Consider the following 21,674-nt stretch of genomic DNA (forward strand, 5'->3'; position numbering starts at 1 on the left):
GACAGCAATACTCTAAATAAACTTAAACCAATAGTGCCAACATTTTTTTAAGGAGAAGAAATTACAACAGAAGCATTTCACACACTAGACAGACCACATACCAACCTCTAAGAAAAGCCCCAGACTCCCAATTCTAGCGTACCTTTATTAACAGCAAAGGGTTTCTCAAATTTAAAACATACTGTGTTTGCCCAAAAATAAGACCTAGCTGGACAATCAGCTCTAATGCGTGTTTTGGAGCAAAAATTAATATAAGACCCGGTCTTATATATAATATAATAATAACATAAATTATTGTATAATACAATATAAGACCGGGTCTTATATTAATTTTTGCTCCAAAACACGCATTAGAGCTGATTGTCCAGCTAGGTCTTATTTTCAGGGAAACATGGTAAAAACAATACTATACATAGTTATCTTCCATTTACAAGTTTTAACAGCAGAAAGATTATTAGAGACCATGAAGAGCATAGTAAGTACAATACAGGAGCATTTGAGATCTTGCTGTCCAGCGTATGTCATCAGTTTGGCTCAAATAAACTCAAACTGTATTACAAAAAGAAAAACATTTTATAAAGTGTCAAGCCAATTCTACACATTAAGGTCCTTGCCTTCATGCCATACTGTTATGACATATGGTAACTTAAAAGTTCAGCAACTTCTGTCATTTCCAATTGGCCCTATGCAAAAAAGCTGGACATTGGCTTGAACTTAAGTCTTCTTCTAGGTTAGACATAATTCATATTGTCATCTAATATCAGAAAAGAAAGGAGCCTGGGTATAACAGACATTCTCCACATTGCTCAATGTAGCTCTTCATCGTATTATAAAATCGGTGTCAACAGAGAGCCAAGGAAAGTCACCAGAAGCTGAAACAAAAGCTGATATAAGTGGCGGGGCTGGGGGGGTCGGGGGTGTGAGGGGGGGCACGGCGGTACTGAAAAGAGTTTATGCATCAGATTTAAATTGAACCAGCTAAACAGATATTTTGTTGACATTAACAAGCTTGTGTAATCAGAGGTGTATGATCTAAAAGAGCTAAAAGCAGTAAGTACTTATTTTACAAAATACATTTTTCTTGCCAATGTGACATGTCCAGAAACTGCTTTCTGCTAGCTTATAAAGTCATTCATAACAGGGGGCTATGTCTTAAAATTAATGATGGTCTCCAGAGACACTCTCAATGAATAGAGAAAATAAGGGACAGTTAGAGAGAGCTTGACAAGGTAGGGGACTTTGTGGGACAGTGTAAAAAGTGAGCTGCAGTGGAGAGAGCCTCAAAAATCTTTGTAAAAAAATCCCTCATAGGTCCTTGGCTGACTCCTAAAATGGGATGTTCAGAGTGCAACTCTGGGGGTGTCTAGCAGAGAACAGTTGAGTCAAGACTTCAGAGGCTGAACATGAGTAGGAAGACTGAGTTCAGACCTAGCCAGAGTGCGTGGGTGGAAATCTTCAATTTTCAAATGAAATTCTAGGAATTTCATACCCTAAGAATAAGGTGAAATACATCTGCCTAATAAATCCAAAAATCAATCCCTGACAGGATATCAAGGGAATCTACCTATAAATGCCTTCAAGAACCAAACTCTACTCTTCAGAGGATGATTAAAACAATCCTGAGCCTCTATGAATATTATCTACAATACCCAGCAAACAAACATTCCTAAACATTCAAAAAATTTGTTTAAAGTAACTAATGTTCAAGAGATTCAATTGTTCATTGAAAGATACTCAAATACCCAGATAACAGAACTGGCAAAGACTTAATAACTGTGATTACTAACGTAAAACAGAAGAAAAGATAGTGTAAAGGGATGAAAACAAAAAATGAAAGCATTTGAAAAGGAACTTGAAATCTATTTTTAAAAAGAATCAAATAGATATTGTAGAACTTCCAACTATAATCCAAAATTAAGAGCTCATTGAACGAGTTACAACAGACTGAACTCAACAGACTGTAGAATTGGTGAATTAAAAGACGGGCCAATAGAAAATATTCAAACAAACACAGAGGGGGGGAAATGGTAAGAAACAGGTGGAAGATGATTATAAAGTTCAAGGACAAAAAGAGGAGAAGAGAACAGGACAGAAGCAAGAAAGAAAGAAGTAATAACCAAAACTTAACCAAATCTCATCAGAAATTCCAAGTCACGGATTTAAAGAGCTCAGGGAATTCAAAATAGTGTAAATACAAACAGAACAACACCTGGGCACATCAGACTCTACTGAAAACTAAAGATGAAGAGAATATTAAAAGCAGTCAGGAAGGGAAAAAAGAACACATACACATTACTTTCACAGGTACAGTAAGACTAACAGCTAACTTCTCAACAGAAACTATGCAAGTCATAAGACAACAAAATGACATCTTGGAGCTGAATGAAAAAACCGTCAACCTAGAATTTGGTGCTTAGGAAAAAAAAGTCCTTCAGAAATGGAGAAATAAGAGATTCACACAGACACTGCCGCTCTACACCCCCCACCCAACCCCCACGCCCCCCCATCCCCTACCAGGAGGTCCAAAAAAAGAGGAACACCAAAGGAACGTCTTTAGGCTAGGGGGGGAAATACCAGATGGGAGCATGGAAGTACAAAAAAGAATGAAAAACACTGGGTAAGTATTGGCTAAATAGATAAAAGACTATTAATAGTTTAAAGGAGCAATAATGATGACTATGGAGTTTAATATAATAACAATGGTCCTACCAAAGAGTTGGGCATATATGATTTTGTGAGGTTGGGTGTGTGATTAAAACATAGTCTTCCTCCAAAAGTTAAGTACTGTAAATTCTCTTATCTAAGGAAAAAACAAAAAGGCAAAAAAAAAAAAAAAAAAATTTCGTAAGTTCAAAATCCTCATTACAAGCCAAAATTTCACATTTACTTAATCCTATTACTTCAGCAGTGTATTAAAAAAACAATGAACTGCAACCTAAGTAATTACAAGTTTCATGGAGTCCAAAATGTTACCCTCTAACTCTTAGTATTTTCCTGTCTTTTCTGTTATTCGACTTTTCACCATTGGAAGAAGGACGGAAGACTTAGATGGTATCAAAGGTCTCTGGACACAAAGGAACTAAAAAAGCAGGTAATAATCTCAGGGGAAAAAATATAATCAGTTCCTAGAATTAAAAGTTTACTTTTGAATTAAAAATCCTAATTTAATTGATGTTTTAATAATATATAATTTTGAGTTTTTCCTGTAACTAAAATAAAAATAGCTGCTCATCTTTAAGTAAATACGTGTGGATGTATGAATTGATAAGTATACTCATTCAAAATCTTTCAGTCTTCACTTTTAATATTTTAAATAAACATTTTACATTTTAAGACAAATGTTCTAAAACACTGAAAAAAATGTTTATTAACCACAATTATCTTTTCAGTATTTGAAATCTTTTTAAATCTTTTAAATAAGCATAGTGTTGATGTTTCTTTTAGCCTTTTAAGTTACTATCTACAGTTAATGGTCTTGTGTTCAAATTTTTTAACTTTCACAAATTTCTCAAACTCTCCTCCTAAAGCAAAAATGTTTCATTAGCCAATTGTTTACAAGGATACAAAATACTCATATACTCTATGAAAATACTCATTCACATGGCACAGACCAAATCGAATAAGATTTGAAATCAATTCATGAGAAGAAATCAATTCATGATGGAAATTGCTTATGAACACATTAATATTAAAAAGCATATAATGAGGGTGTATTTTCTCAGTACAAATTTCTCCTTTAGGTCTTATTTTGCTATGACCAGATTTATTTCAACAATTAATTTTTAATCAGCAGAAATTTAAACCAAAAACCATTTACCCTGTAAGTTTCTGGATTTCGTAATTAAGTTGTAAATTACTGCAAAGGAAAACAAAATTGTTTGAGACTGTGGAGACATGCCTCATTACAAAATCATTTTCTATTAATTTCTTTCAACTTATTATTTTGTTGTTAAAAAACCTCCTAACTTCAAGTTAAACAAGCAGGATGCTTTTGTTATTTTCAACTTAGATGAAAAAAAAAAAACAACAATATCCATTTAGAATGTTATTTAAAACTTCCAGGCTAATTCTATGGGGGTGGTCCATTCTATGGGGAAAAGTCCAGTTCCTACACCTTTTGAATCTATGGTAACATGTACAATGAGAAATGATGTGCAGAATGATGGTCATGTTGCAGTAAGTTCTTCAATCAAAACGTGATTTATAATTATGGGCCAAATATATATAAAAATAAAAATAATTTATTTTTAAAAGAACCATAATAAAAATGCTTTCAGGTTAGTCCTCAATTAAGCATAAACTTCAATTAACTATAACAAATCTCCAATTTTTCATTATGTTTTTAATTCACTAAGTACTTAAATATAAATTGAACTTGACATAAAATTAAAGCATTTTGAAATTGTATCTCCTCTTAAAAGTCTTCGTAAGGCTATTAACTAATGAGGTATATGAGACAGGATCAATAGGATCACCATTAAAAGGAGGACTATGTGATACTTATATCACCAACTTCGCAAAATTCTCCCTGGTGTTTTCATGGAATATGTTAAAACAAAACCTGACTTAATCACATATTTTTCAATTATGTAAGACTGTCAAAAAAAAAAGTAAAGGAAATAATGATATAATCTGTATGAGAACTAAAAATTGTTTTACAAACTTGTTATTTTTATAGTTACTTCCTATAGAGCACACAGTAAAAACAGTTTTAAATTTACATTCAGTTTAAAACCAAATTCTTACAGCCAAGTAACACAATATCCCTCTATCTATTCTCTCAGCTTGCTGGTCTCCCCCATGAGAAAATTTCACTGGAAATTACATCTGAAATATCCATGAAATTTCACTGGAAATTACATCTGAGATATCCACGTTTTACCAGTATTTCTAGGTTAAAAAATTACCCAAAGCAGGAAATGCTAATTCAACAGATATGGCTATTGTCAATTACACATATTTTTAATGCACTTGAAAAACCATTGTAGATCACATTTCAGGTGGGTAGAATAGAAGATGTAAAGCCTTGAGATGGTGGTGTGTTTATCTAGAAGGTGGTAAGGCACCAGTGAGACTGAAAGGGTACCTGAAATCAGACAGCTAGGATGGTAGGCTGGGGTGAGATTGTGAAAGGCCTCAAAGGTCGGGCTAAAAGTACTTTTCAGCTTGTGAGCAATGGAGGCTATTAACTGACAGGTCAAAGTGATTAAATACAGATGACAAATAAGGAAACAAAAACAACTAGTTTAAATACAAAATATTAAACCTGGTTTTGGATTTGCTGAGTTTATGAGATTCAAATAAAAAATGTGCAACATTACAATTTAGTGGTCTTGGGATTCAGTAGCTGTTAACAAAAAAAAGCTGAGGAAGAAAAAAAGCTGAGCAAGGAGTCTAAACAACTAGTCTAGACAACGAGTCTAAACAACTAGTTGTAAAGAATCTCAACTTTGTACACATTGCAAAACTCAACACATGTATCAGCCATAATATTAAGGTTGTGGGACAATCCTAATATTATAAAGCTAGGTATTTTCCAAATCTAGCATCATTTCGGTGCGTTTTTTCCTAACGTGACTAAAGTTTAGATTCTTGCTTCTCACTATGTCAAATTTACACAGCTTAAATTCCAAAACCATGGTGTGCTTTTCCATGGTTATTAATATTCAATATTTCTCAACCCAAAAACACAAACCATCTCTTTTATAAATAAGAATGAGCCTTTCCTTCATGACACCCAATTTGTGTCCTCCATTACTTCACTAAAAAAAGATTTACTTCGAAAAACTTCCAGGACTTTTTGCCCAAGTGAGGACATCACTTAAGCCTTAATTTGAAGTATGCAAAAATCAATTGTTTTCCTGACACTAATAATGGTTTGAAGCAGTGACTCAAAGTGTGGTCCACAGAATTCTACAGGTTATAGTCTACAGCCAGGTTAAGTATAGAAACGGAAAGTAAACATTTAGAGAACTTTCCAGCAATTTGACAGTACTTTTATGTCTGTCGAAACAAATATCAAATTCAGGTTTACATTTTGTACGCAATTTTCATCTTTATCCCATTTTTAACATTTTACAAAAACACTATATTGGAAATTGCTTAAAAACAAACTAGTTTTTTACCAGAGTATAAAAAGCAGTGGTTTAGATCACATACTCTGGAGCCATGCTAGTCAGGCTGGAATCCCAGCTCTGCCATTCACAGTTGCATAAGTTTGGGCAAGTTCAAAGTCACAGCACTAAATAATGGATAACAATACTATTGATAATCCACCTACAATAGCACTTCCTTATACTCCTCCTTTCTTGCTTCACTACTGTTTCAACTGAATTGGAAAGACCATTTATGATTATGATCTAAATAAAAATGTAAATGCTGCAAAAAGACAGCTGCAATTATCTCTACAGGATACTAACCCAATATTTCAGTTAACTGAAAGCACTATATACATTAAATAAAGATATAAAATAATAAGGATAAGCTAAGTAAGAAAAGGATGATGGCGTTACGATTTTTTAAAGTGGTAACACCAGCACTCACACTTCCCCCCAAACTGAATTTGTACTTGATAGGCAACATTTACAAACTATCAAGCAAGGTGCTATATATTTTTATACACATTACTTCAATACATTCAATCTTCACAATACTGTGAAACTACTATTGTCTCCACTCTTCAAATCTAAGCCCTTGGAGATTCAAATCCAGGACTGTCAGTGTTTGTGGCTAGGGCTACCTTATGTCCTAGTTTTACTTGTTTGTTGCTTCAGCATTATTATTACTAGCACCCTCTTCACTCTCAAAAGTACCCAGACTTGGATGCTTGTATGCTCTTCTCCAGGTCCTCTTTCCCTCCAGCATAACCCACAGCACATACTACTCAACTGCACCCCAGCCTCAGGCTCAGCACCTTCACAACCTTAATGTACACACCACTGCCAATATCGAGACTGGAGAAAAGGTGTGAATGGTACCCCTCTCCCTCCCCCAACACACACACACACACACACACACACAATCCCACTAAGATAACAGCAAGTGAATGCCAAGATTAATTACAGTGAGTAGTATGCAAGACAGCATACTAAATGCCTATGTGGTCAAATGTCTCAGAAACACAGGTAAGTGTAAAATAAAAGCCTCTCAAGGATACAAATAACCAATTCTGAGGAGATAATTATTTAATACAAGATACGTAAACAGACTTCATATTTTACTCTTCCTTCTATTTTCCAAACATTCAGTTCCCAGGTCTCTTTTCAGCAAAAGATGATTTCCCCGAGCAGCCTCCCGTATGTAAATTAATATAATAAATGAAGTGTACACAAGTAGATTCTCACCACGTGCCTTGTAAGGAATGAAAAATTTAGTGCGAACACTGAAAATTAGCACAAATAATTAAATCAATTGTCTTGGTTTTTAGTTTTCAAATATGTATCTATAGTAAAGGAATACCAACTAATCTGACATCACTCATCAAGAAAGTGCGGCTGTGGATGCTGCAGGTCTTCTTCCTTGTCTGGAACAAAGATTAAAATGGTAATAAACTAAAAAGTTGAAGTAGAAAAACAACATAATGGAGATTTAGCAAAATATAAAGACTTTAAATATACTGTACTGCTCAGATGAAGAATTTTTTCATGCAAAGGACTGTGAGACCCCATCTATCAATTCTGATTCAAAAGGCAGTACTTTTTAATAGCTGTTCAATCTACTTAAATAACAATAACCCAATTAACTGACTAAAATTAATGAGTAGCACCAGACTCTTAAGTGAACAGAGTTGATTAAGTTTGTTGCACCATAGCTAAAAATTTACATTTCTGAATAGACAGCAAGCTATCCTTAACTACATTTTAACAATATAAAAAAATCCCTACAGACCACACTTGAACTTCTGACCTTCTAATATAGAATTTTAAAACTTGGATGCACATATCCTTAACTCTTAAATACTAGAAAGACTTGTAAGCATCTTGCTACATTTAAAATAAACTAATTCTTAAGGTAGCCTAATATCTGTCAACTAAATTATTCTGCACATCTTATGTAGCTTAGGACAAAATTACAAATCTAGAAAGTAAAGTGTGGTAATAGAGACATAAGAAATAAACGTGATCTAGAAATAACAAGGCTAATAAAAAAAAAACTTAAACGTCAATGCTACTTAAACCAAAGGCTACCAGAAGACTCACATTTAAAAATAACTATGGGAAAGGCTTATAAAAAATAAATAAATAAATAAATAAATAAAATTTGGGGGGAAAAAAAAAGAAAGGCTTATGTAAGTTCAACATTATACAAAAGTTAAAAGTACTTCAACATATACTAAAATGACGCCAGGACAAGCATTTACAATGCACAAAATTATACCGATTCCAGTAACGTGGTAATATCTATTTCAGTTATTCTTTAATAAGCTTTATAATTACAATCTGAAAGGCAAACATTTTAACAAATTTAACTACTGCTTCTAAGTTTATTCCTTTCAAAACTTTGAAAAGCATAAGTGAAATGTAATGATATTAATGTTAGTTTTAAAAAATAAATCTTTACATGTCAGTTAAATAAGCAGTTAAATTCATTCTAAATTCTATTAGTTTTTTAAAAGTCCTATAATGTTAAAAGTTAATGGTTAAAATTTCGATGTAAACTACAGTTTTAATAAGAAAAATTTTGAATTTGTCCTTTTATACAAGTATTTAAATCATCTTTCAAAACAAATCAACCAATATTTCTTTAAAAAGTTAGAAAAACAGGATATAGTCAGTTTCCAAAGTCCCCGGTTTAGAGTAGATTAGATCCTTCCACTGACTGACTTTAAGTAATGATCAAGCTTCCAACTATAAAAAGATCTATATTCTTCAGGCCAGTAATTACACTTCTCAGACATTTCTTCAAAGAAACTGTCAGAACAGTGTTTCATATATTGTATATTAGTAAATAAAAGTAGAGACAGTATCTGTATCAAAAGATACAACCAAATGGTAACATAAATCATGGTGTTCATGATGGCACTAAATGTGATGTTTGGAAAGTTATTTTAAAATGCTCATGTAAACGTGGGGAAAAGTAGGTTACATAAATTATAAACAATGAGCACTTTACTTTTCTGGGGAGAGAGATCCCTTACTTTTAATGTAAGAAGTCCTAAATAAACTGTAGTCCAGCCAATGGAATATCCTGCACTAAAAACAAATGCGCTATCAAGCTGCGAAAAGACACGAGGAACCTTAAACATATATGACTAAGTGAAAGAGGCCAATCTGAAAAGGCTACATACTATATGATTCCAACTGTATGACATCTTGGAAATGACAAACTTATGGTGACAGTAAAGAGACGAGAGGTTGCCAGAGGTTAAGAGGGATGACTAGGCAGAGAACAGGATTTTCAGGCAGGGAAACTACTCTGTATATGATACTACAGTGGTAAATATATGCCATATACACTTGTCCAAACCCATAGAATGTGCAAGAGTTAATCCTAATGTAACCTATGGACTTGGGGTGATAATGAAGTGTGGATGTAGGTTCGCCCAATGTAACACATGCACCCCTCCAGTGTGGGATACTGACAGTGGAGAAGCTGTGCACGTGGGAGGCATGAGGTACACTGAACCCTCTGCACCTGCCGCTCAAATGTGTAGTGAACCTAAAACTGCTTTAAAACATAAGGTGTATTTAAAAGGAAAAGAAAAAAGGCACAGAGAGGGATATGGTGAGAAAAACGAATGCACAAACAAGTAAACCAAGATACTAAACACCTCGTTGTTGGAATTACTGATGATTTTTATTTTCCTCATACCAATTTAAATGTTTCAAATTTGTTATAACAAAATTATACTGAAGCGCAAACATACACTTCAGTCTACAAGGTATGATAACACAATATGGTGAAAATTTAAATTTAAAAAACAGTGAAAGACACATTGCCATTAATCTCTCTCAAATTACACCCCCTCGCTTCAAACACTTATTCCATCATTCTTGCCACTTTCTGAAGCCATTCTGGAAGCCTTCTTTCGTGTCTTTAGTTGCACTGTCATGGCTGCCTTGATGTCCTGAATCATTCTGACCTTGGGGAAGAACCAGAAGTCGCACGGTGCCAGATCTGGTGAATAAGGTGGATGAGGACACACAATATTTTTATGTGACAGCAATTGCCATATACCAGAAGCCACGTGTGAGACGGAGCATTGTCATGATGGAGGATGTCTTACGGCACACTTTAAAACACACCTTCTCTCAATCGTAACTCACCCCCAACTGACTGCACCAAACAAGTTGAAACTTGTCACACATTGTGACTAAGGTTCGACAAGCCGCTTCGTGTACTGAAGATCCTGCCTTTCCATGGGATGGCATCAGCAGCAGCATTCACCGTATCTTTTGATCACAATGGAAAGGCTCCGTGTTACACATCACTTCTGCTTTGGCAATTTCTGTCAAATAAAAACATTCCAATATGTCCTCGTGCACCTTATTCACCAGATCTGGCACCATGTGACTTCTAGCTCCTCTCCAAAGTCAAAATGACCATGAAAGGTTTTGAATAGATTAAGGACATCCAGGCAGCCATGACAGGGCAATTAAAGACACTCACAAAAGAGGACTTTCAGAACTGCTTCAGAAAGTGGCAAGAATGATAGGGTAAGTGTGTTTGAAGCAAGAGGGAGTATTTTGAGGGGGATTAATGGCAGTGTGATAATTTTTTTTAAACATTCACTGTATTGTTTGATCACACTTCGTACTTCTGGATTGCTTGTCTGTTCCACTGATCTGTCAGTCCCACTTGCACCAATATCACATTTTTAAAAGTTACCTTTGTCTAGTAATTTTTTTTCTTGTTGTAGAGCAAGTTCCCCACTCCCTTATCTCCTTTTCAGAAAGTTACTGCCAATTCTCGTTTATTCTTTCAATTAACCTTCACAATCATTTTATAAAGGATGAGCTTGCATACTTTTTCTGTAAAGGGCAAGAGAGTAATTATTCCAGGCTTGTGATCCTTCTTATTCTTTGTTTTGTTTTACAATCCTTTGAAATATAAAAACCATTCTTAGCTAGCAGGCTATACAAAAGTAGCCCCAAGGCCAGTTAGGGGACCCCAGCATAAAGGGTAGTTCCCACCCGACCTGCAAAGATTTTGGCATTTTGGTTCAAAATGTTTGTACTGAATTTAAGTATTTGAGAAAAATTAACTTCTTTCCAGTATTAAATTTTTCGAAAATAAATTACGATTCTGTTTATTAAAGTCATTCACTGTATTCCTCAGTGGAGTTGTATAGCTTTTATTTATGAATCCTGAAAATTACTTGTTAGATTTGTAATTCCCAGGCATTTGACGGTACTGGCACTTGAGTACATGAATGCTGTAAACTGCTTGATAGGTTTGTTATTCCTGGTACTTTTTGCCTAGAAAAACCATAACACTGTATTCTATAATCAGAATGCATCAATAAGTTACTTCTAAAATATCAGGGTAAGTGTTACTTCTTTATTTCTTTTCTATTCAATAACTCAGTTGCTGTAAGCTCCAGAGAGTTGGGTTAGGCACTCAAATGTTTGAATAAATAATTCCAATTTTGTTCCCTCTCAAAATTCTACTAAAACTATAGTAAAGTGATTTTTTTTTTTAAACCCACAACTATGGGATAAAAAGAGCTGGAAAGTAGATGGAGGACAAGCACTAACTGGTCAGTGTACAAAGTCAGATCCTTTAAGTCTCAGGAGCTGGCAACACCTTCAGAACTGGGAGTGAAGGAAGGAAGAGGGTAAATTAAATTCTGTGAGAGCTGTTTGGGATATAACTAGAAACCTCATGTCCCTCTCCCTACTCCAAGTCACTACGATTGCTGCCATATGGGTTCAAAACTGAAAAGAAAATAAGCAACTTGGAGGAAATAGGCAGCAAAAAAAAGCAAGTCTTTTAAAATATGTACCTATATATAACCCCAAAGGGTAAGTTAAGATTTCGTATGCAGAGAATTACTGGAAGCTATAAAAGTGAATATTCAGAAAAAAGAGAGTGAGAGAGAGAGAACATCTGGAAATTAAAATTATCAGGCAGAAAAGGTTGGAAAATAAATGAAATTTCCCATAAAAGCAAAAAGAGACAGAAAATTAGAGCAATATTTAATTTTAATTTTTTTTTTTAAGTCAGAAAATCAGTCCAGGAGACCCACTATCTGAATAACTGTTTCAAAAAGAAAAAAAAAGAAAGAGAGAGGAAAATAACAACTAAATACGTCAGAAGTGATAGATATGAGTTGTTGCCATATTAAAAAATTCCAATGAGCACCCTGGACAATGAACAAGAATAAATCTACAGATTTCTGAGGAGTGGGAAGGGAACTGATCACATTAAAAAGCAAAAACAGCCATCAGGATAATTTCTGACATATCAACATATATAATAGCAGACGGCCGTGCAACAATGATTTTAAATTCTACAGATTTCTGCACCCAGCCAAACAACAAACATATGACATTCTTTAAAATGTAAGGTCTCAAAAATCTTCAACTTTTATGAAATAATTCTTCTCAAAAAACTATTGGAGATGTGATCCACCAAAGCAAACAAGAAAACAAGAGGAAGAAAAGGGACACAGAAAATTGAGAGGTGCAACACAGAAGTCAGATGAGGGAGCATCAGGAGCACATAAAAGGAGATCCAAGAAAGACAGGTGTGAAATAGATATAGAGAGCAAAAGTCCAGATCAGAGCAATGTGATTCAAGCTACATTCATGGCAAGATGCCTATTATTCTACCCCCTTTAAAAAAACAAAAAAAGAAAGAAAAGAAAAACACTGATTGCCATGGCGTGTCTGGCCCTAACTTTTATCTATACTTAGCTTAGCCATGTGCTAACTAAGCTCCTTTTCTCTCCTTTGTGCCCTGTTCCCTGGAACAGCTAAGAATTTCACACTAGAAGAGTTCAGCTTTAACCTACTCGTAAAACAAGAGAGGCTCATTCCCCAAACCACCCTCCAAGCTGAAGGTTTTCTGTGTGGCCCCACCAGAGCCCTATGTTTCCCAGAAAACATTCATGATCTTGCCCACTGATTTCCCCAAGGGGGGCTCTACTAGAAATTCCAGGAAGCTGAAGCCAAACTATAACCCAGAAACTGTGTTATCTTCTCTTGGGAAACTTCAACTAACAGTAGCAATACTATCCTTACATATCATCTAAGTTTTTCAAAACTAAAACACATAGCTAAGATATACATAAATGCACAGTAAACTCTAAAGATAATTTTGCTATCAAAAGAATCAACTGAATATAACACAAGCCATGATGGGGGTAAAAAATTATGAATGTCATCATGAAATATAAAGTTGGCCTACTGATGATGTCTTGGTGATGGGTACCATGGCTCTTCAGTTTTTTGCTCTAAAACTTACACACATACACTATTTTATACTTTCTATATATAAACATTTCACAATTTGAAAGAGGAGCTTTAAAAAACGTACTCTAATAGTCAACACTACTTGCAGAAGTGTTATATTTGATTAGTAGTTTTTAAAATTTAAATTTGTTACATTTACCTTATATATTTACCTCATAGATATACTATCTACCTCACGTATGGAATGATATAGGTAAAAAGTCATTCATCAGAGCACTGAAAGAGCAAATGGTTAGAAAGAACCTAAGTGTCAATCAATATAGAAGTAATTATGTATAACACCAAACCATGTAACACATACCATCAGAAAAAAAGTGAAAGCTTTATGTGTTGATATGCGATACACTAAAGAACATTGAAGTGAAAAACAATGTGTCAGAATAGTGTATATAGCTGACTACCAATTATTTTTAAAAAAATAATATACATGGGGGGAAGCTGGATGGCTCTCTGAACAACAGGGTTGCCGGTTCAATTCCCACATGGGCCAGTGCGCTGTGCCCTCCACAACTAGACTGAAGACAACGAGCTGCTACTGAGCTTCCAATGGGGCAGCTGGTTAGAGTGCGAGCTCTGAACAACAAGGTTGGCGGTTCAATTCCCACATGGGATGGTGGGCTGTGCACCCAGCAACTAAAAGACTGAAAACGGCAACTGGGCTTAGAGCTGATGGGCCCTGGAGAAACACACTGTTCCCCAATTGTCCCCAATAAAATTAAAAAGAAAAAAAGTACGTATCATATTTGCTTGTATATATAAAAATCTTTATGGAAAGATACAAAACGACAATGCTAATTGCCTCCAGAGGTGATCGTTCTGGATGGGATCAGCTTGAGGAGGCTTTCACTGTATATTCGTACTGTTTTGTACAAAATTTGAGTTTTGAACAATGTAAAGTACTGTCTATTCACACACATTTTTTAAATAGCAAAAAAAGGCCATAAGACAATTTCAATTCCATACAAGACCAAATAATTATCTTTGAAAGTTTAAAATATATAGAGAAGTTGTGCTTGCTTCGGCACCACATATACTAAAATTGGAACAATATAGAGAAGATTAGCATGGCTCCTGAGCAAGGATGACACGCAAATTCGTGACGAGTTCTATTATTTAAAAAAAAAAGAGAGAGAGACGTTTTCCAAGGACAAAATTAAACAATAACTTATCCAACCTAATTGGTCATATTCAGTTGTACTTTACAAAATTAGGCCAAATACAATATGCATATGTTTGTATATGTCAGGACTCTAGAGTTATATTGTCCAATTCAGTAGCCACTAGCTACATATGGATTTAAATTTTAAGTAATTAAAGTTACATTTAAGCTAAGTAAGTAAAATTTAAAATTGTTTTCCTTGGTTGGACTAGTCACATTTCAAGTGCTCAATAGCCATGTGTGGCTAGTGGTGGCCATGTTGGACAGCACATATATAGAATATTGCCATCATCACAGAAAGTTCTTTTGGACAGACCTTTTCAGAAGAATCCTCAAATACCTGATTAACAGCGGATGCTTTGGAGAGAGGAGAGGGCAGCTGCAGACAGGAGGAGGCAGGTGATTCATACTAGTAAGACTCAGCCCGTGCCAGGGAGCATCCTCAATGCCTCATGTTAACTGTACACTGAAATAGAACTAAATTCCTTTGTAATCCTAAGTATTTTATTTAACGCATTTAAAAACATTATTCTGAGAACGCGGTCATCACCAGATTGCTAGAGATCCATTTAAATTTTGGGCCATGAGCATGTATTACTAATTCAAGAACAAAGTTACAAAAAAAAAAAAAGTTAAATACCATTAAAAACCGAAAATCCAAGAGATTTTACAATCCCAAGCATCACTAAAAAATTAAAGTGTACAAGTTCAAATGAAACGAAAAAAATGTATCACGCGTAACCCACTATGCCACTGCCCACGAATCATCTACTACATACTTTCAGAGATATGATTTTATATTTATGTGTGTATAATGATGACCTATGCATTGATTTTATCCTTAAGGTAGGAGTTTTACTGAAGATAAAGAGTTGGACTGTTTAGTTTTGGTTGAATTTATTTCTTTTTCGAACAGAATAGTAATAAAGCTTGAGGCCCAAACTTAGGTTTTATTTCCAGCTCTTTCACTTGGGAACTATATTGACTTGACAAATATTTAAAAAATAAATAAATAAATAAAATCACTTGAAGTATGAACTTCTAATCTATAAAAAGTACTTATCCCATAACATTAAGAGGATTAAAAAAGAAACAAGAAAAAGATGTTAGTTTTATCTTTCCAATTAAGACACCAAATTTTCTTGCCTTAATACTTAATCTCTGTATAGTATTTTATAATAAGTTTAAAACATACAACTAAAAACATACATACGTACATTTTATCTTTAAAGATTATTGTAAAGCCATGACTTTCAGAGAAATCTTACGGTCTTATTACTACCTTCCCAAAACAATTTAGCTTTTAAGACTAGGAACATATTATAACAAAATTTTTTCAAAACAACTGTTTAACTCTGCCAAATTTCTCACCAAAATTACTAAAAGAACAAAGGTAGTTGAGAATAAATTCCATATTCACACTTTTTTTTTTAAATTTTACTACCCTGTTTTCACTAGCAAAATATTTTTTTTTTTAAAGATTTTATTGGGGAAGGGGAACAGGACTTTACTGGGGAACAGTGTGTACTTCCAGGACTTTTTCCCAAGTCAAGCTGTTGTCCCTTCAGTCTTAGTTGTGGAGGGCGCAGCTCCAGGTCCAGTTGCCGTTGCTAGTTGCAGGGGGCGCAGCCCACCATCCCTAGCAGGAGTCGAACCAGCAACCTTGTGGGTGAGAGACCGCGCTGCAACCAACTGAGCCATCCGGGAGGTAGCTCAGCTCAACGTGCAGTGTTCAATCTTAGTTGCAGGGGGCAGAGCCCACCATCCCTGGCGGGACTCGAGGAGTTGAACCCGCAGCCTTGTGGTTGACAGTCCACTGGCCCATGGGGGAATCAAACGGGCAGCCTTCGGAGTTAGGAGCACGGAGCTCTAACCGCCTGAGCCACCGGGCCGGCCCCACAAAATATTTTAACTGGCAAAGGATTTGAATTGATAAGGTCCAGAAATCAAATGAGAGGGGGAAAAGTAAATAAACTGACCATTTTCTTTAGAACTCTACCCACGAAGTTCTGGACCAGTTATTAAAATATGACCAGTATAACTGTCGTGTTTCCCCGAAAATAAGACCTAGCCGGACAATCAGCTCCAAAAGTTGCATTAGAGCTGATTGTCCAGGCTAGGTCTTATTTTCGGGGAAACACAGTAACTTATTTTTCTGACCACACTCTCAGGTTCTAGAAGTGATTAGAAATGACTACCTAAGAGACAAAAGTGATCCTTTCTTTTTTTTCCAGACAGGAAACTTTTGATGAAACACTAGTGGTTTTTATGGTAGAGACAGAAATGGGAAGAGTATCTGAGGATTGTGGATCATAAGCTTTGTATTTCTTGCTAATGGCCAAGGATTGACAATCAAAAGGCAGCTACGTAAATTTCCTAGTAAAGAGAGGAAATAGTGTATGTAAGTAGCATGGATACACCTGCATGCAACACATTCATGGAGGTTGAACTTTATCTAGTCCTTTATAACTGACAAACTGTCATTTCAGAATACTGCATTAGAACATCAAAATCACTGTAAGATATCTTCTTATTCCCATTTTTCAGCTACACTTAAAATCTTCAGTCTTCAAGATCACACACATTAGACTACAAACCATGTTTCTTTCCACTTCTCAAACGTTTCTATAACAAAGATGGAGCAAGTCAAAAATACAAAAAGAGCCAGAAAGTTTCCAGTAACAGTAGGGAAGGAAAAATAGAAAATATTGCAAGAACAACTATTTCACAGGTTCCTTGTTATGTCCAGGACTGTTGATACTTCCATATTCTTAATCATATATATACAGAATATTTTATAAAATAATTTTGCCTAGAATTTTGTCCAAATTGGATTAAGTTTACATGACTGATTTTTCATTTCATTCTCTGCAACTTCAGTGAGTAAACTGCATCTATTTCTAAACTGAATTTCTGTAAGTCAAACAATTATGTATACTACTAATTCAAAGTATAAAATGAAATTTAGAATATAAACACCAGAATTGAATTTAGTTGGTTTTTGAATGAATTATGATATACTGGATTCTTTCATTAAAGCAAGAACACATATATTAATTTGCAAAGCCTGCGTGTCAATCAACAGTCTTTGGTTAACTAAAAGACCACTGAATTATGCAACAACATATTTGTCAATATATATTTACAACTTACTTTTAATAAACTCTTTGCAATACAAAGCATGTCTCTAAAGGATATAAAAAAGGAAACAGATCAGCTGACTATCCAAGTTGATTCCACTTATGAAATTAATGTACAGTCTAAAAAAAATCAAGACACAGTGTATAAACAAGTAAAATTATATACCTTCAGGTTTAAAAAAAATTTTAATTTCTTACCTTGAAAAGAACTACAAATTATAAAAACAGCGCAAGAATGCAGAATGAAGATACAGCTACAAAGAAACATGACCCACTGGAGACAAGATAGCCTGGGGAAAATGCCTTACCATCTTCACCAACTAAGTCTAATTCTGACCTAGCCACAATTCAAATGCCAACAGAATAACAGGAGAGTACTGTTTATCCCAATGTTCAGAATTTTGCCATATTAACCCGTAAAGAGGGAAAACGCTTCCTTTAATTTGCCCCATCAAGTTTCTCAACAAATATTTGAATGTTAACTCATACACTCACACTTGAGAAAAACAACACAATATATCAAATTTAAATAACTGACATTTGTTGTCATTCACAGATAAAAAGTCCTAAATACCTATGAAAGGTAGGACAAGCAGGAAAACTCCAAGGCTCTTTAAGTGCTTATGATTATGTCCAGCAGAAAAGGAATAAGGAAACTCACCAGCTAGCTAAAATGTCAATGAACAAATACTTTTTGTAGGCTTCAGCACGGACACCTCAATTGCAACCAATACTAATCAGCTGCTTTAAAAAAAAAAAATCACGCAATTCCAAGTTCTCAGTATTCTAAATAACCTCTGGACAAGGGTGCATTAATAGTAAAAGTCTGCATTTTCACTAAAAATGAACACTTCAATTCTATTTTACATACATCCTCAAACTACTAGTTCCAATCTGGCTTTCCATTTTCACACACTTTAGGTTTTTAGGTTTCCTGCTCCCCAACTGTAAATGCAGTATCCAAATCTCCACAGGGTCAGAACTAGAAAAAATTCTACGCTGCATCGACCTCATCACTGGGAATTAAGCTCACTATAGCGTTTACACTGAACAAGGTATAGAATCACATCTTGTATAACTCTGTATACTAAAGAACAGTTGGTACAATGTCTTAAACATATCAGGGTCTATAAATATTTACTGACTCAAAATAGTCCTTCAACACTTTGTAGTTCTGTTCTGTGCTTTTGAAACAAAATTGCATAGCTTTGCAAAATCCAAAGGACCTAAATGTTACTGAAACTTCACAGAATACTTTATTGTTTAGAGGTTTTAGCCTTGCCCCTAAATTACCAGTTCTAATGCTTTTTAATGACACTGGTACAGTGTGTAGGAGCGCAGATGAAGTCAAAAGCGAACATTAGAACCCTTTAACAGGGTTTTAAGTTAAATTTTTACATATTTATCCTACGTCTTTACCTATGTAAGATTAATATTCTAAAGTCAATTACATAATTCCATCAGCAACTTACGGAGCAGTTTTGCAGTCAACCTAATTTCCAGGAACGTAAATGAAACCTAGTACCCGTAAAAGAACAAGTAATCAAGCAGAAGAGCTGCCTTAAATTCTGACAACAGTAAGAGTAGATTACATCAATGTAATAAAAAATAAGCCTTTTTGTATTCTACAGGCCTTTCCATGACAAGTTCTGGAAACAGTTATAAAAGTCCTTAAAAAGTCAAAGCAAATTGATAAACCATTATCAAAATTACATACCATTAAAGATATACAAAAATAGGTTTTCTGGTTGTTAATAAACTCCATTATGCCTCCAAAAGAATGTCACTTAGATATGACACTCCTAAACAGGCAACATAGGCCTAGAAGTTTCAGTGAGCCAGCACCGGGAAACTCGAAAAAGATACCCTCTCCTTTGAGCAGTAACTGCCAACTTTCTGCTCTGGGATCAGCTTGATTCAACTAAGTTTAAAATGGTGCCCAATTTGAGAGGGAAGCCCGTAGAACAGATAAAGAGAAAAATAATCTAATGGAAAATGTGTTTTAAAAGTTCCTATTTCCAATAAGCTGTCTTGGAAATGTTTTAGACGATAAAGACTCGGAAGAATGGATCTAGATCCATTCGCATTCTCTGAGGCGTGCGCACAGCGCGAAAAGGATGAATGAATGGAAAACAGGCGCGTGTGAAATGCAGCGGGTCCAGCCGGCAACCAGACCCGCAGCAGCGATCAGTAGGTTTCGCTCCTCCCCCTTCCCTCCTCCATGACAGCCCAGTCTCAAGCATGGAGGGGCCAGGACAATGTGATCCCCCTTCTCACCACCACCACCCTTCATCCGACTCGGAGAGCTTTACAGCCTGACACGAGGTCCTCCTCCCCAACCCAAACCTTTCTTGTCTTCCCTGCCGCCAACCCCCGCAACTCTCGGGCGCGCTGGAGTAACATGCGCTCGCCCCTCTCGGCTCCGCTCGGCGCGGTCGAAGCTTCTCCGCGCGTGCCGCGGCACCACTCCCGCCCAACCCTCCCTCCGGTAACACGCGCCCACCGGCTCCCCGGCCCACCGGTCTAATGAAGACCCGCGCGCGCCCCGCGCCCGAGCGCCTGGCTTGGAGGAGGGAGGGAGGGGAAAGGCCACCCCGAGGCTCCCTCCTCCATCTCTTTCCAGGCAGGCACGCCGCCCATCCTCCCTGCGGCTCCCCGCGCCCGCTCGGAGCGAGCCCGTCGTTCTCCCATCCCGAAGGCCAGCCGCACACACCTATCCCAGGGGTCGGAGCACCCTCCACCCAGTGGGCCACCTCGCGGCTCCGCAGAAGGCGCCACGCCGCCCCTCCCCCACTCATCTCCCCCAGCTCTCAGGCCCCCACCAGAACGTGTGCGCTACACGCCGCCCTGGCCAGTCTCCGGGGCGCCCCCGGTTGCCCACGGGAAAGTCAGGCCCAAGAAGAGGGGGAGGGGGCGACAAGGGGGTAGCGTGCGCGCCGGGAACGCCATCCCGCGGGGTCCCCCAGTCCGAAGGGAGACGGAGCGCGGGGACCAGTGGGGGTGGGGGCCAAAGGCAATACTCACCGGTTCCACAGTCGCCATCTTAGATCGATCTGATCACACAACCGCTCCTGAAAGGGGGGTGAGAGGAAAAAAATGAGATTCAAACCGGATTGGCCGGTTACTGTCCACGTGACGGACGTGTCCGTTTGGCTTTGGCGGCGCCTGCGCAAGGCTGCGGCTGCGTGGGTAACGAGAGGCTTCTGGGAAGTGGAGTCTCTTTTTTTTTGTGCAAAGAAATTAAAAAAAGACTTGTCACGTGGTCGGTGGGTAAGATGTGTGGTTCTCGGCGCCGCAGACACTCGCGTGCTGGAGAGTGGTTTTCAGTCCTCTGTTCTACCGCCTGGGTAGCTACTGTCGCACTTATTGCCAGGCATGCCTGCTGTGCCCTTTGTTGCCCTGTCCTCCCATCTTTCCCGAAAGGTGGGGAACTGGAGGCTCAGCACGCACAATAAGGCTTCATTTGTTTAGTTGAGGTCCTAGGACAAGTTTCCTGTGTGTTTATTTAATTTTCTTTTGACTTCCCACCATTTCCTCTGTTTCCAAAAGAGGCGGCGGCGATGGAGAGTCGTTGTTGAAGCAATCAACCCTCCCCGGTCTCCCGACTCCGCTAACGCTGGTGGTCACTTGCCATCACTGCGAAAAGGGGTGGCGGAACCGCCCACAGTACACACTTGCCACAGGTTAGAGAAGGGGAGAGAGTACCCGACAGCTGTTCCTGTCCCAAATCCTGAGATTAAGACCTCAGGGCTAAATCTTGCGTGGAAGTAAAAATTATTTGGAAGTTTTGTCCTCTTGGTTCCACTGTTCTGCTTTAACGTGAACCGAAATCGCCTAAGTCCAGGTGCCAGCCAGGGAAGCCACGCCGGGCCCCGCTGACTAAGCCCTGGACTGACGGGTCATGAGTCGTTAGGCCGGGTCAACTATGACTCGACGTTGACTCATTCTCCTTAGGCGAGT

At 37.1% G+C, this 21,674-nt stretch overlaps 1 protein-coding gene and 1 non-coding gene across 2 annotated transcripts in view; one reads left to right on the top strand and one right to left on the bottom strand.

The window, feature by feature from the left end:
- The window catches only part of EIF4E (eukaryotic translation initiation factor 4E), a 38,302-nt gene extending 17,517 nt beyond the window's left edge, over window positions 1-20,785 (bottom strand). The window contains exon 1 of the mRNA XM_033105882.1: window positions 20,739-20,785. Within this exon, the coding sequence (XP_032961773.1) occupies window positions 20,739-20,756 (18 nt within the window). The 5' untranslated portion in view covers window positions 20,757-20,785. The remainder of the gene's footprint in view (window positions 1-20,738) is intronic.
- On the top strand, window positions 14,425-14,531 carry LOC117022692 (U6 spliceosomal RNA). The gene has a single exon (XR_004423096.1). It is a non-coding gene; the product is annotated as a U6 spliceosomal RNA (small nuclear RNA).
- Window positions 20,786-21,674: the final 889 nt, after the last annotated feature.

The sequence above is a fragment of the Rhinolophus ferrumequinum genome, chromosome 5 (assembly GCF_004115265.2).
Source record: "Rhinolophus ferrumequinum isolate MPI-CBG mRhiFer1 chromosome 5, mRhiFer1_v1.p, whole genome shotgun sequence".
Classification (NCBI taxonomy): domain Eukaryota; kingdom Metazoa; phylum Chordata; class Mammalia; order Chiroptera; family Rhinolophidae; genus Rhinolophus; species Rhinolophus ferrumequinum.